Source organism: Lagopus muta, chromosome 9 (assembly GCF_023343835.1).
Source record: "Lagopus muta isolate bLagMut1 chromosome 9, bLagMut1 primary, whole genome shotgun sequence".
Classification (NCBI taxonomy): Eukaryota; Metazoa; Chordata; class Aves; order Galliformes; family Phasianidae; genus Lagopus; species Lagopus muta.
Window position 1 is genome coordinate 4,304,149 of NC_064441.1, and position 15,641 is coordinate 4,319,789.

General features: G+C 46.7%; 1 protein-coding gene across 6 annotated transcripts in view; it reads right to left on the reverse strand.

Moving 5' to 3' along the window:
• Positions 1–15,641, reverse strand: part of TNIK (TRAF2 and NCK interacting kinase) — a 138,225-nt gene that overhangs the window by 12,997 nt on the left and 109,587 nt on the right. For 5 of the 6 annotated variants that reach the window (XM_048954357.1, XM_048954358.1, XM_048954360.1 and 2 more), the window contains 5 exons: positions 13,904–14,010; positions 11,078–11,241; positions 9,695–9,792; positions 4,467–4,651; positions 940–1,066 (listed from right to left, as the gene is read on the reverse strand). In XM_048954357.1, coding sequence (XP_048810314.1) covers positions 940–1,066; positions 4,467–4,651; positions 9,695–9,792; positions 11,078–11,241; positions 13,904–14,010 — 681 coding nt within the window. Of the gene's footprint in view, positions 1–939; positions 1,067–4,466; positions 4,652–5,728; positions 5,738–8,946; positions 8,971–9,694; positions 9,793–11,077; positions 11,242–13,903; positions 14,011–15,641 lie in introns of all 6 variants that reach the window. The other variant, XM_048954361.1, reaches the window with a different exon arrangement.

A 15,641-nucleotide genomic window follows, 5' to 3' on the forward strand; every position in this document is an offset into this window, starting at 1 on the left:
AATGCCTGACTTGTTTTCTTACTCAGCCTCTTCAGTGTTGCAGCCACAAGGATGTGCACAGGGCTGACCAAGCTTCAGAGGTCTCTGATTAGAACAGGTAAAGGACCAGGTGAGCTGTGCATTTCTGAACCTGCAAAAAACACTCTATAACTTCTTTGGAAACTTCTTTCTTGTAATGACCTGCTACCTGTCTTTGTTTCCAATGGCACCACCAGCATGTTACAGGACAAAATGAAGAAACACTGGGGAAGGTCTTCCTCAACCAACAGGACATACCTTCTCCTGCCTCTTTTTTCAGTACCACCGATGAGAAATGACCAAGCTGTGCTGCTGTGTTAGCACTGTGCTTCCCAGGAGCAGGGAAGGTTGGGACAACAAGGAGATGTGGTCTCTGAGAATACGGCAAAGGCACTGGGCCAAGATTTCTGAGTGGGAAAGCAGCAGCGATGTCTGCAGTGTCTGGGTTTGATGGAAGCTGCACTCAGCCTTCCAGCCAACTGGCTTAATCCTCCTGAGCAGCACTGGCTGCCTGCAGCCCCACATAAAGCCTCCAAAACACCACATCTCCTGAACGCCTCCTACAGCTGTATGGTGGTAAAGGTTGCAAAGCCCTGGGGGAGCTTCGGGCCTGACTCCAAAAATGCACTCTAAACCAAAGATAACTCCTGTTGCTTGGAGCTATACTGGGACTACAGTAGAGTTGTTTATGTGAGCATTCACCCCGCTGTGCTCCGGCATTACTATTCACTGCTGTTTGTAGTTCTGAGAAACATCTGCACTTGTCACATTTGCTGAGTGTAAATTGCATTAGGAGAGCACTAACGAGCACAATTTACTCAGTCATTTTGTGTTCCGGACACACAGCACTGTGAGTTGTTGTGCTTACATGGGCAAAACCTCCTGAAGATGCTCCATGGAAATCTTTGTTTTACAACTTACCTCTCTCACCATTAAAGTCCCTTCCCTTGAAATATTGCTAAACGTATCTGCATGGGAAGTCTCCAGACCGTGGGTTGTCACCATTCCCAGGTTGTATGGCTCATTGCTTCCAGGAATTCCTGTTGGTCTGAAGACAGAATAGAAAAGCATTAGTGACAGGCACCTCCTTAGCTAAACTAGATGAAAAATCTTCCAATTCAGTAATATTTCTAGACAGGGTAAGGCTTTCTATCGCACAAGAAGAAAAATGAGAAAACACAGCCATTTAAATGTCTGGAGAAATCACTGATGTGGTCAAAAATACAGGAATACAGCATCAGGTCAGGAAGATGGATTACTCCCAGTACTGTCAGCTCCAGTCAAGCAGTGCACGGGGTACCCAACCCACCACAGGACAACTCTCACAAACAGAAGGTGGATTCTGGCCACCTGCTCTGAACACCAGACCAGAAGCTTCATGGTACCATGTCTGCATTACACACCCTGGCTCCGCCTCGCAGCTTTCCACCATCATTCAGGTGAAGATGCAGCCCTAGCCCATGATTTAGCCCTGAAGGCATCAGAGAGGGAGGCAGAAAATAATTACAGGTCCTTTGTGTTAAAAGACCCACTCTGAGAAAGAGAGAATCATTCTGAGGCTGTTACCACTCTGGCATGGAACACACCCTGTCATTTTCAGATGAGATTTCGAGAAGTAAGAATAGATCTTGCAGTGACAGGCAGACCTGGCTGCAGTGCTCCTTCCAGAAAGCTGCTTTGCAGCTGGCAATACACCAACGTTAATGAGGCTGCCTCTGCCACTCAAGCTGACAGTGATAAGCATCAAGGCTTTGGATCCCTCATTACTGCAGCAAAGCACTCCCTGTCGATGGCTGATGCTGAGCGAGGCACCTGCACCTCTCTTCCAGCCCACCCACAGCTGGCCAAGCCTGACTCCAGCCAGACGTGCTCATGGTAAGGACACAGTGACCCCACTCTGCCATGCCCTGGCTTTCTGTTATAACCATGAGAGGTTGGTTCTAGCAGTAACATCAGGACAAATGGTCTGGAGGAGCAATTCATGGTGTGGGTTTGATATCAGTCCACTTGAGAGATTAACGGGCTGTTTAATGCACCTCTTCTGTGCAGAAACATCATCAATCTCCTCCACGGGACCCAGCTCTGAGATACGCAATGCTGGGAGCAGCTAAGTTCATTTTTGGGCTGGAAATTTACTCTCAAACGTGAAATTTTAGGACTACATCAGAGCGAATGTCACACGCGGTGAGCTCCCACCATACCTTATGATTTTACGTTACTAACAGATGAGCAGATTACATACAGTTCAAATACAGCCATAAGCAAACAACAAAGCTCCTGGATTGCCCTGTGACAGCTGGTATGAAGGTGTTGCTGACACACCAGTTTCTTTGCATTTAAGAGCCACACACACCATCAGTTGTTTGCCATCAGTATGAATGCACTGTTCAGCACATCTTCACTCACATCACTTCATCGCAACTCACAATGCAACACAAGACATCACACAACAGCACACCCAGCTTCCCCAGCCCTTCAGTTTGCACCTCCTTCCTACCCTTTGCACTTCAATGCTACCAAAGAATGGGAAAACAACACGATTGTTCCACTTCCAGAAAAAAGAAAATTGAGGAAAAGGAGGCTATGTCAACTTTGAGAGCATGCTGTGAGTGAATGGAAGGTTCACGTAGCCCCAAATTCCCAAATTTCAGCAGCATGCACTCTGTAGGTCGCCCTGCAAGAAAGCCCTGGACCTGAGTGAGAGCTGGCAGGTATAGCCTAGAGAAGAGAGAGCTGGAGGGAACCACCACAGGCTTCAATACAGAAAAAGTATCTGCAGAGACAAAAGGAGTAAACTCCCTCCTGTATGCCAGAGAGAAAAGCAACGGGCTTTTTTTAAGCTGCATCAGGGGAGCCTGGATAATGTTGGAATAAAGAGCAGCAAAGTACTCAAGAAGGATGTTCAAGAAAGTGGAGGAGGGATTAAAGATGGGTTATATGGAGATCATTCAGAAAGAGCAGGAAATGAGATGATCTCTCCCAGCCATCTAATGAAACATACCAAACACAGGAAAAATAAAGCTTGTGTAGAAAAAACAACCAACTACATCTGGATTGAACTCATGTTAACATTCCCTCTGAGAAATGAGTGCAAAACCAAGCATCCGCTTTCTTTCCCCTCCACACACAGCTGTGCAGCTGAGCCCCTAGATTCCTGCACAGCCTTACGTACAGAGCTGCTAACCTCTAGCTCACATGCCAAAGAGCACACCTGCCCCTGTTCAGACACAAGGGGCTTGCACGTCAATGCACACCCCCTGGGGCATGTTTGTGGATGGGACAGGGTGGATAGCACTGGGCTGAGGTGGACTTGAGGCACTCATCTCACTGCCATGTCTGTCATCCCATACACCCAGCTGCAAAGCATTCGGGGGCATTTTCGTTCCTTGGGTTCAAACTCAAGGTGTTTTGTGGAAAGATGGCAGTACAGATTAAACGCTTCTGATTAAACTCTTCTGCATGCAGCCCTAAGCTCCCTTCGTGAACGTGCGACTGCCCACCCAACTGCAGCACAGTCATGGCATCTCATTGCCTCCTGCCTTTCTCTGATGAATTCTGACTTCTCTGCTTTTCCTGGAAGAAAGCTCCAACCCAGGAACATGAAGTGGATCCTTCATGTCTCCCTGCTGCTACTGGTCCAGTCAAGGGATGGAGTATGGTACATCCCCATTGATTAGTAATCCACTTCAATTAGCAGGAGGAATGGAAATTGATCCACTAACATGCTAACAGGCCCCTCAAGCCTTCCCACCACTCCGCTCTGAATTCAGAAGTGCAGGGAATCAACCCCCTGCTGCCATGACCTGGAACAGCAACACATTGGTGGAGGAGCCTCAGTGAACTCAGTCTGCATGAAGGCAGCTGTGTCTTGTGTATGTCGATGCTATGCTTCCCTCCTCTCTCATCTAGTGAAATATTCAAAAGGAGAAGTGTCTGACAGCCTACAACAGGGACACAAATGCTCTATTATAGCCTGCTGACTTTTTACTTTCAGCATTTTAGCCTGCACAGGGACTGAGCCAACAAGAGAAATCAATGACAAAAATCCCAGAACATTACGTGCTAATAATCCAGGCTCCAGTAGGTGGCACTGGTCAGGGTACCAAATACCATGCTTCATTATGGCTTGATCTGGAGCAAGACCAGACCAAAGAGCAGGCAGAGCGTCAAGCAGGTCTGCAGGCAGGAACAGGCCTGGGACTGACTTGGAATACAAGTTCAGTGAATGCGCAGTTAGAAAATCCAGTTTTCTCCATTAAACGCTCTAATTCAGATGAGGAAAAAGACACATCTGAGCAAACCACCCTCTGACACCATGATGCTGCTCCCAGTTCCAGCCACTGAACACCAGTGTGCTCTGATACATCCCATACCACAGCTACTGCTCCTCCACAGAAAGGCACAGTGCTGCAGTGCTACGATTTCCCCCCAAACAAAGAGCTTCTTACATAAGCCTTGGGATGTCACTGACAGGCACGGTCCCATCGTGTGTCTCATTTTCCCCATCTTCCTCCTCTTCTTCGCTGCTCTCTGACTCCTCGCTGGAGGAAGAGTAGTCTGTCACCTTCTTCAGAGGGCGATTGGTCTCTTCGATGCGCAGCTCCCTCAGTTCTTTGGCTAAGGCCGTCAGATCCTAAAGGGGATGGGGGCAACAAAACAGGAAATGGACAGCTATTACGTCTGAAGTGAGAAGAAGGTCACACACATCTCTTCAAAAGCCACTGCTAACAGCACGAGCAACGAGAAATAGCTTTACAGAGTCATTACAAACATGAGACGAACGAAAGACAATGTTTGTAGCATGTAGCATTTATTAAACAAAACAAAACTGATTTATGCTCACTGAAAAATCAATAGCCAACCTCTTCTTTTTCTGTTTGGAACGTGTATGTGCATATAGATACACACACTTATATGTATATACACGACAAAATTATATTTGTTGGAAAAGGTGATGTTCAGTCACCATCATAGTAAACTGGAAAACGTCATTTCAAAGATTGGCATGGAGAATTTCCCCTGCAGGGTTTTCTCTTCCTTCAAACTTCTCAAAGAGAGCCCAGAATTGTATTTATTCTGTAATAAATGCATTTGGGAAGGAAGCAATGACAGCGTCTTCCATGGAGTGGTGCAATCCCCAAGTCAAGAGCTGCTTCAGTGAGGAGTCTGGGCTGCCAGGTGGCTGCGAGTCGCGGTGCGGGGCGCCCAGGGGAGCAGCCCGGCTCAGCGCAGCGCCCTGTGCAGCCAGACTTCTGAGTCATTGCTCTGAGTCAGCCACACACCAAAAAAAAAGAAGAAGGAATAAATGCAATCGTTCAAAGAAAAAAATAAAACAAAAAATTCCTCAGCGGGAACCATTAAGCACTTTATGTGAGATGGGACAGCCTACAAGCTAGGGGAAAAAAAAGCCTTGAAGGGAGAAAAAGATGGGAGCAGTCTCAAAACCTAGCAGTAATTTTTCAGTTTACCATGACTTTGATGAGGCCTCAGACCCGACAGTCATATCAAATAGACACCGCTATTTAAAAACAAGGAACATTGCAGGCACCGTGTAGAAAATAGACTTTTTGTTATCTTACATGCTTTTATAGCAATGCAGGGGGAAGCAGTAGGGCAAAAAAGCATGAGAGCTCTAATTAGAATGGGTTAGAGTACTCTGTTGCACAAAACATGCACATGACGAACAAAGCATCGCGATTGTCAGTCTTACCATTTCTCCCTATATTAGTGACCGAGGTAGCCATCAGTGCATTCGGTCAGAGATAAAGGATTAGGGAGAAAGAAACTCATTGAAAAATACTAAATTCCACAATCGTTTTATGGCCACATTCTCTCGTTACTGCGCGCCACACATTTCCAGTTTACCGTTCCAGCTGGGCGACTACAGCAATATTAATTATGGTTGCAAAGGGAGCTCTTAAAATCTATCCCGTCGACACGTGGAGAGGACGATGAAAAGCTTCTATGGCTGAGATGGAAACCCAGTTTGTTTTTAATCATATTTTGCAAGCAATTTGTACTTGGCCATTATAAAGGACATAACAAGCTCTGCTGTGCCATTAGACCCCAAAGTGAAGCACTCGTAGCTTCAAGTGGAGCAATCATTTATCCCCCATTCTATACACATCAAACAAAATGCTTTACTGACATTTGAATTTGCTCTCGAGCTCCTCTGAATTGGGTCTGGGGCAAAGAACAGCTCTCAGAACCAAACCCTGACACTGGTGACGGAGCACCACGGGAGGTGCCCACCTTTGGTGGCGGTGGGACAGCGGGCCGCACCCCTGCATTCTGCTCCCAGTTGTGCCCTGTCCTGGGCACCCATGGGGCCTGGGAACCCAGACTGGGTTCTGGCCGTGTGTGAGGACACCTCTGCTGCTGTGTTGGCTGTACTGGCCATACCAAGCCTGGCTTGCCCTCTCTCTCCAGCACTGAAGTTGTTTTCCACATGGCAAGAGAAGAAAAGTGAGGAGGAATGGACATCTTCTGTGCAAACATATTACTAAAATGCCTCATTTTACCTATGAGAAACTGCTCAGAAATTCAGTCCACACTAAAGTGTGTGGTGCTGGTTGATAACTAGGATTAAAGGTGTGCTTCAGAGCCTGCTGACATAGAGGAGAGACCCCCAGGGACAACAGAGAGCCCCACAGCCACAGATATCAGCACACAAAAAAAGCTAACGATAGAAATTTAGGATCAACCTATGCAGCAGACACCCATAATGGATGTTATACATCTTGCAAATCCAAATGCTCCCTGTAACTTTAAAGAAAGGCTCTTAATCATGATTAAAGGGAGAACGTGGTATTTAAAGAGTTTGTTTTTGATGCCAATATGTTTAGGATTGAAATACAGTCAAATCTGCAGTCATGACAACTAATTACTTTAATTAAGGCTGTAGCAGCTTCTAAGACATTATTGTTTCAGTGAAAATTTCAACAGCTTAACAATGCTCTCTGTTTAGAGCACAAATATGCCCTTTGTTGAGCACTTTCCTTTGCTTCGTATTAAAGCTTTTTCCACTTTGGAACGGACTTTAAGAGAAGAGTGTGTAAGAGCCTCTTAGAACTGCAGGCAGATCTGCTGCACTGTGGGAGTAGCACTAAGCCCTGCCCTATCGCATGGATGGACCATGAAAACTGCCTTTTGCACATTCCCCTGCTCCATGTGCACAGAGGCAGCTCCCTGCCTGCACAAGGGCAGTGCCCAGCCAGCTTGGTGCTGCACCCCAAATCCACCTGTGTGGCACCCCAGGCTGCACACAGAGCCTGATGTCCTCCAGGTGCCTCCTCCCAGAGCAGACCTTATCACCAAACAGGGTGGGATTGCTCAGAGTAAGGGTTGCACTCAGCAGCACCACAACACAAATGCACTGCCCCAAACCAAGATCACCACCTCTGCAAGGCTGAAAAGCCAGGGTGTGCTGAAACCACGGACATACTCTTTGGTCATCATTAGGAGAGAGCCAAATATTTCTAAAATCAGCTTAATTAGTTCTTAATAACTAATTTGGAAGCTCTAATAGCAACAATACTCCCAAACAATACTATCAGAAAACTCATAGTTCCCAGTTAGAGCTTTGCCTCAGGATGGTTAATTCTTTGATGCTATCATGTTCTCTAGATAATGAGCACTTTGTAGGATTAAATGGCTTCTCCAAGTTGCTCTTGGACCAAAAACCATCTGACAATTAGAAATAAAGTGTTCTGCAGCTCCACATCTGTTTGAAATGTTATTATTGAAGGTGGCATAATATGTTAAGTTAGCAGTATCAGTGTTCTTTAATTACTTTTAATTGCAAAGATGTCTTTAGATTTAATATTTGCTGGAATCAAGTCAGATTGGTTTCCAAAATCATATCAGCTCGTTTAACTTGAATTTAGCATACATGCTGCCTTCCTCACACTGACTGACATGCTTTTTTCTCAAGAAAGCACCTCATTAAACTTGAAGCATTGCTCATTTTTTATCCAGAAGAACAAGTTAACTAACCAGCATGCTCTCCTCCTCCTTTTGTATTATTTTTCTATCAGCTTAAAAGCTGATCTGCCATCCACACAGGGTAGAACACATTGAAACCGCCTTGCTAGTGATGCTCTGCATGGAGCAGGATCTGGCCCTCACTTCACATGAGGGAGCTGCTGTAACGACCTGCTCTTTTAACAGAGCATCCCTGTCTCACACTCCAAACACTTTTCCTTCCTTCCCTCTTCCCTTCCCTCCACCTTCTGTTATTTCTGAACACTCAGAAGAAAACCTCAATGTAGGAAGAATAAAGAAAGCACCCAAAACATTTCTCATGGGCTGGTGATAGCTGTGTCCCACCTACACCGCAGGCTGAGACTCCCAGCCAGTACAAACCACAACAGCTCCCTCACTCCCTCGATGCAGCTGATGGTCTGGTTTCTAACAGTGAATTATTCACCAGATTCACTGCTCTGTTTTCCTCTACTTGCCAAGTGCCTTCGCTTGAATTGGGCCTAAATTGCGTTTCAAATATAGCTCAATCTGCCCACTGAACTCAGCGGGCTCTGGCGGGCTGTAGCTGGGAGCAGAATCTGACATGCGGCTCAGTCTGTCTGGATCCCCTCCACTGACACAAGGAAACTCTGTTCTTGGTCTGTATAAAAATGCAGCACAACGGTAGCAGGAGCTGCTGAGAGCATGAAGGTTCACACAGACCTGGCCTCCACTCACACCATCTGCCAGTGGGTTCCGCACAGCCCGTGGGCAGGCAGGATGCACTGACAGCTCCATCCCCTCCCCGCAGGCAGGCTCGATGTGCCCACCAACATCTCCAACCTGACCCAATGCATGGCATTATCACCTTTTTGAATGGCAGCACCAAGAAAACCCGGTTTGATATTAAGAGCTAGCTAGGCAACCTCGCATTGGCATGACCCGCTGAGAAAAGATATCACTAACCTCATCTATAGCTTTCTTATAGCTCTGTGAGTAAGGGAAGATTAATCAGCATCAGAGGAAACAGATCGGGACAGGAAAAAGCCAGAGGAAGGGCAAGCAGGTTAGAAATAAAATTAGAATTGTTAGCTCAACGCTGTGGAGTGTAAAGAAAGAACAACATCAGCAAAACATTAATACATGTTACAAAAGAGAAGCAGTAGAAATTCATTTTGTTATTAGGCTGACTCTGAAGTTTTAAAATGCAACTGTCAACAACATGAAATCAAAAAGAAACACTTTGGATGAGATTTTGCTGGGCCTTTGCTAGCAGTAATGACACAGGAGTGTACAGAAAGCAGTACCCAGCTGGTTTCTGAGCTGTGAAGGCTGTCAGGGCCGCTCACCCAGCCTTCCCGAGCAGGAGCATCCCTTGGGCCGCTGCGGGGCACCATGCAGTACGGAACACAACAATGTGCCAGAGGCAGACACTGGGCCCAATCTAGCAAAGCACTTAAGCATCTGTTTAGTTTGGAAACACAGGTTTAAGTGCTTTCCCCTAGACTTGGGTTCCTGATCAAACTCATGCACTCTCTTAAAGCATTCCAATCTCCCACAGGCTCTTGCCATACCGCCGCTTTCGAGTCTCTCAGCTGGAGGAGCAGTGGTATTAGCCTCTTTTTTGGGGTCCCCACAGCTGCACTACTGCACTGGCCGGACACCTGGCCAATCCAACTGGCAACATTCCTGCAGGGAATAAGTTAAGACTCACAGCGGGTCGGCTTGGTCGCGTCACATCTCGGTTGTCTTCCTGCTTGATCTTAGGGGGCTCGTGGGAGAGCACGGGTGAGCCTTCGGGTTTGACGTTTCCTGGGCAAAAGGGAAGCAAAGAGAGAGGGAAACTAAAACTCTGACAGGGATGCAAAGCACACGCTGGCCGGGGCACTGCCTGCTGCACATGCTGCTCCCAGCCCTGTGCAATGGTGGGCACAGGGGAGCTTCATCATCCTCCTGCTTGCACAAGGGCACTGCAGCCCCTCCTGAGCTATTCTATTGCCTGTTACAAGCAGGAAAACCATGGTAAAACTAGAGGACATCTCAAGCATGGATCTCCTGCTAACGGGCACTTTCTACTCAACTAATGAAGTCTACCTGTCTTGCTGCTGTTTCAAAAAATCCCCCTGCTCTTCTCTGTCTGGCTGTTGCTGCAGTAAGTCTTCTTCCATCCTGCAACAGAATTAAAGCCCAGCTCTGTCTCCACGCACAGGCTGCTCTCAGCACTGCTGCCTTTCTTTTTGCTACCAAAGAAACAAATTCACTCCACAAAAAACAAGGCATGTGATAAATTAAAAGCTCTGCAGCACCTGACACTGCTAGGATATTATTCGTCACAGGATTCCTCATTAGTAAAAACTAATACAAACAGAAAAGGACAATCAGTGATAAATTACTTTTACTGACTACCTAGAGAAGTGATTATTTCAACAAAAGACATGTCATCTTACAGTCAGGTCATAAAAAATTCAAAGCATGGATGCAACATTTGTTTTAATGCTCCTCAGTTCTGTGGATTTATATTCCAGAGCTGTGACAAAAATGTAGATAAACGGGCTGTCTGTGCTGTAGCAACTCCTAGTGAGATTAAATGGGAGAGCAGAAGATCTTTAAGAATGGCTCCATGATGACAGGAAACAATTCAACTAGAAACATAAACCCAGTGTAAACACAGTTCCTTTCTGAAAGCATTTTAGGGAAGCAGCTTCCAGGCTGATTTATTCCTCTGCTCCCACCTCACTCTTTGCACAAAGATGAAGATCAAAACCGAAGAAAGATACACCCATGCAATGTGGAAATGCATTCCCAAGAAACTGGCATGATCTGAACTTGGGTCAGTGAAGAGAGACAACCAGAACTCTTTTTTTTTTCATATTACAGCACAAACATCGTCTCCTCTTACACCTATTACTCATCAATGCAGTACTTTGGTAGAGCAAGGCAGCACCGTGCTGCCATCAGCATGCAGCAGTGCCTTCAGCAGCGCCCAGGCAGAAGGCAGTGCTGGCATCTCCGTTTACAAGTTAGTCAAAGAAGTACATCAGAAATGAGGAATCCTTTGATTTTTTTAAGGGACATCTGACAGAAGAAGCCACCTCACCTCTGACTCTGTTGCGCTCGCTGGAGCCAGCCTGGGAGCCTGGCTGGGAGCCGCCCTGGGAGCTGGGCTGTGAGCTGGGCGTGCTGGAGCTGGAGGAGCTGCCACTGCTGGTCCTCTGCAGAGGGCTCTCAATGATGGGCTCCGTCCTCCTCAGGTCTGGATTGCTGAGGGAGCACAAATAAGACTGCATCAGGGAGGCCACAGGGGCTTCGGTGCCGTCCCCAGCTGCCAGACAGTTGCACGGTCAGCAGATAGTTTTTCTGCTGGAGAAGACAGGGATGAAGTCTTCTCTTGTGCAACTACGGATCCTGTAAGCCCTACTGAAATCTATGGCAGCTTGAGAGACAGCAGAACAAGGGACCCAATACCTTTACAGAGCTGAATCACAGCCACAAAGAAACAAACATCTAGAGCAGTTTTATATGCTCGCAAAAAATTCCAAGCTGCTTTGCTTCAAACTCCCCTTCAGCCCATACAAGTGCAATGCTGGAGCTACCTGAATTAACTACCAATATCCAGAATAAAAGCAGGAATTTGCAAATGGCTGCTAGACAGCTATTTTTTTCTGAAGCAAGTATCTCGAATTTGCAACAAGGCTGCAGATCACTTTTGCCACTTATGCACACTTTGGGAATTTGATGGCTTCACTTCACACTTGCACAAGTTACCCACTTCAAGCATTTTCTTCCTCCATTTCTTTCCCCCCTGTGCACATACAGAAGTCTTGAAGAAAATGCCTCCTCGACACACAGTGACTAATATCTCTCATGGTATCAGAAGCCTTTAGGAAACTTAACTCTTATTTGGCACTGAGTTGACACGTTTGTGCAGAGTTATGCAATTCATTTTTATGTAATATTTCTGTTAAATGCTCTTATTATTCAAAGTCTCATTAAAAATGTACAGAAAATTTTCTCCACTGAGTTCACTTACGACCTCGTGGACATACAAATCCCACTGTACTGCTGCCATGCTGTGCAGCACAGCTGCACTCAGAGCTCTGAACACGAAGAACAAAGCACGCAGTGTGTGCACACTGCATCACTCAGAGCTTTCAGAGAATGACCAGAATGGTGCAAAACTGTTGGACTGTGCAAAGCCATCACTGGGTTGCTGGCAGAATCGTTTAGCATGAACAGTATATAAAATCACTGTCTGTCATTTTGTATCGACACGCATGCAGTAGTGAGCAGAGCAAGAGCACATCCCTCTGTGCCTGGAAATGCCCCCCAGTTGTTGCAACAGGGCAACAAAGAACAGAAAGCATATTTTTACAGCATTTACGTAGGAAGGTAATTAAGGAATTAAGAGCAAACAGAAGAGGTGTTCAGAAAGGAAAATTAGAGAAATGGTACTTTACTGCGAGAGAAATGAAATGTGAAAGCATTCCACTGAACACTTAGTTTAATGGACAGGGCAGCATCCTAATCACTTTCAATTTTCATCAAACTGATGTCTTCCAGCTCATGCTGCACAGCTGGCATATCCTCAGCTCAATTAACTCACGAGATGGACTTGCAAACTTTGGCAATCAATGTATTACCTGCACCCACCAGGACTGGGATGGGGGGACTGTGGGAACATGAGGCGACCTTCAGCTTGACTTCTGCAAACTTATTTTTGCCTTCAATGCCATCCCATAATAGGACTACTCAATCCAACGTAACACCAGATTTTATGCTGTCCTTCAGGCAGCTTATTAAAAGAACAACGTTCTCAGGAAAACAAAGTGCTTCAGCCTTGAGCAATAAACATGAATATCCATGATATGAATGCTTTTTTAATTTAAGAACAGAACAACAAAAAAGATACTTTAATCTCCTGCTACCCCTGCAAGCTACTCGAGGCTGCTGCTGGCAGGCTTGCTGATACACAATGCAGACTTTGAGCTCCATCATGCAAGGCTACATACAACACACTTATCCTGCTCAAGGTTTACAGATCTGCCCACAATGCTCTGCAAATCAGAGCCAAGTTTTGCCATGACTAAGCCATGTTTTTTCAGACCCATTCTGAGAAGAGCCTGTTAACTGCTCTGCTCATTAAACACGTTTGGGGATGGCTCTGCCGTGGATTTCCCTATCCTTCCTCAGTGCTGGGAGAGTGACCCTCCAGAATGTACTCCACAACGTACCTGAGCTAAATGTGGTAAGAGGAAGTGGGGAAGAAGCTTCAGAGTCTTCTCTGACCTTCTCAGTGACATTGCAATGTCATGGGCATGGGAGGTGGGAAAAGATCCGACTCCCAGAAAGCCAAATGGAATTTTTCCCTTGACCTATGCCTGAAGGTCCAGCTCTCAACAAAAAGTATTAGTGCCCGTTCCTTGGTCACATTCCTCAGTCATTATTTGTAAAAAGCTGATGAGTAGGAAATTTATGGTATGTATTACTGTGATCTCCCCGCTGGCTTGCAACTACATGGGCTCCTTTGCAGGCAAGAAGTGATGCCTGGACAGCCCAATTCTTCTTCAACTCAGTAGAATGGTCAAATTCCCGTTAGATTCAAAGCAACAGACACAGCATCCAGATACAAACCCTACAGTGCCTAGGAACATCTTACAGTTAGCTCAAAGGGAGAAAAACCCATGGGACTCTTATGCACGCACAGCTTTTAACACAAAACACTGATGCAAACCTAGCTCACCACAGCTACAACAAAAATATTGCAAAACTCTTGTCTTCTGCTAGCTGGCCAAAGGAAGGCTGAAGCCCAGCAAGGATGCAGGCATCCTACCAGCACAGGGGGACCTGCCTGGGTGCTCAGCCAGGTGACTGCAGGAAGAACCAGCACAGGATCACCCCTGTCTGTCACAGTTGCTGACCGTACCTTGCCCGGATGGGCTGGGAGCCCAGCCTGGGTCCTAGGGCACTGCCATTGCCTGGGGAGTTCTTCCTCGCCAGCGCCGGGGATATGGAAGTGGTTCGTTGAGGCACCTGGAAAGAAGGGAGATACTGATCACCAACCAAGGCCAGGGCAGGCTGCTGCTCACACATCTGAGAGACTGGCCTTCGGCATTTCCATAAGACCTGATTTATATCTGATTTCCCACTGGTTCAGTATTTACAGCAATTATGAACTATCAAGCTCTCAGCTCTGAGCAGGCACCGCTTGAGCCAGAAGGGAGGTGCTGAGGAGCAGCACACTGCAGCCCTGCTGTCCCCCTAAGTGCCTCCTCCAGAAGCTGAACGCATTAGAGATGGTCTACACCTAACAAAACCCAGAAGTCACTTTGAAGGTAAAATTCAGACTTCAGCATTTTAGCACTTGCAGTGGGGAATTTGGAGTCTCTCGTTCACATATAACACATGCCAGCACGGAGAAAATGTCGGCTGGTGGACAAATGAGGATTGGTAGCAGAAAGGTCCAAACAGAGCCACCTAAGGCTCTCACTCCAACCTGATGGCCCCTTCTGCCAAGCCAAACCTGCTGGCTGCCAGGTGCTCTAGGCATGACAGCTCACGGCAAACACAGCCCCTGGAAGCCCCAACACAGCCTAGGTTTGGTACAGCTCCTAACCCCAGACACGTGGGCCAGGCCACCAATCCCCACACCTGGGAGCTCGGACATCGCTGTGGCATCACATGGAGTCACCCAGGTGCTGGAGGCCAGCAAGGAGAGGCACGGCAATACTCACCAGGTACAGGCAAGGCCAAGGGCTCAGCAAAAAGAATTCAGGATTTTTATGGAGAACAGACACATAGTTATGTTAGACAAGCTAAAAAGACTTAGGGAGAGAGAGCTCTGTATGCTGCAGTACAACCAGCTACAACACATCCCATTAGAAAGGCACCTCTGCTCTGGACAGGTTACCTGGCAGTCAGGGCCCTGCAGCTTCTGTTACCTTCCTCTGAAGCATCCAGTCACAAACACTGGCAGAAACAAGACTCTGGACCACAGAGGCTGCCAGCCCCATTCACGTGGCAATCCTTTTGTTCCCAGTGAGAAACACACCAAAGTGGTTTCAGTCAGTAAAACATGAAGCCAGACTCCTTGCAAGTATGAGTGCCAATGTGACAGCCCCAAGTGCGAAATGCCACTCAGCCTGGAGACTTTTCCACAGTCCCTACTTTCTCATCTCAGGGGAGATACACAGCATGGTGTCCAAAACCAACCCCTTTCCACAGACCCCCTCAGCAGTGCATTACTGCAATCAGAAAAGACGCTGTTCTGAAAAGTCTGAAGGCGAAAGCAGCACCACACGCTGCTGTTTTCAATCTAGCCACTCTCTAGAGTGCTGGATTGAACTGCAAAGGACTTTTAAAAACTGGGTTAAAAACTTTAGTTACCCTCCTGCACTACTGAGGAGCAAGGCATGAGAAAATTGGGGCCGTTGGCTTGCTTTTCCTTTTGTCTCAGCACTGATGCACCTTACCCCCTGCTAGTACACAAAGCAGGAATGGTATTACTACCATACAACACACTGCCATAAATCCTTTGCACAGAGGCTTACCTGGTTTCTGGTCTTTTGATGGAAGCCACTTGCTTGTTACAGAAAAACTGCCTCTCAATCACAGACAAATACTATCTGCCTCACTGTCACTTACCAATTTGTAATAATTTTTTC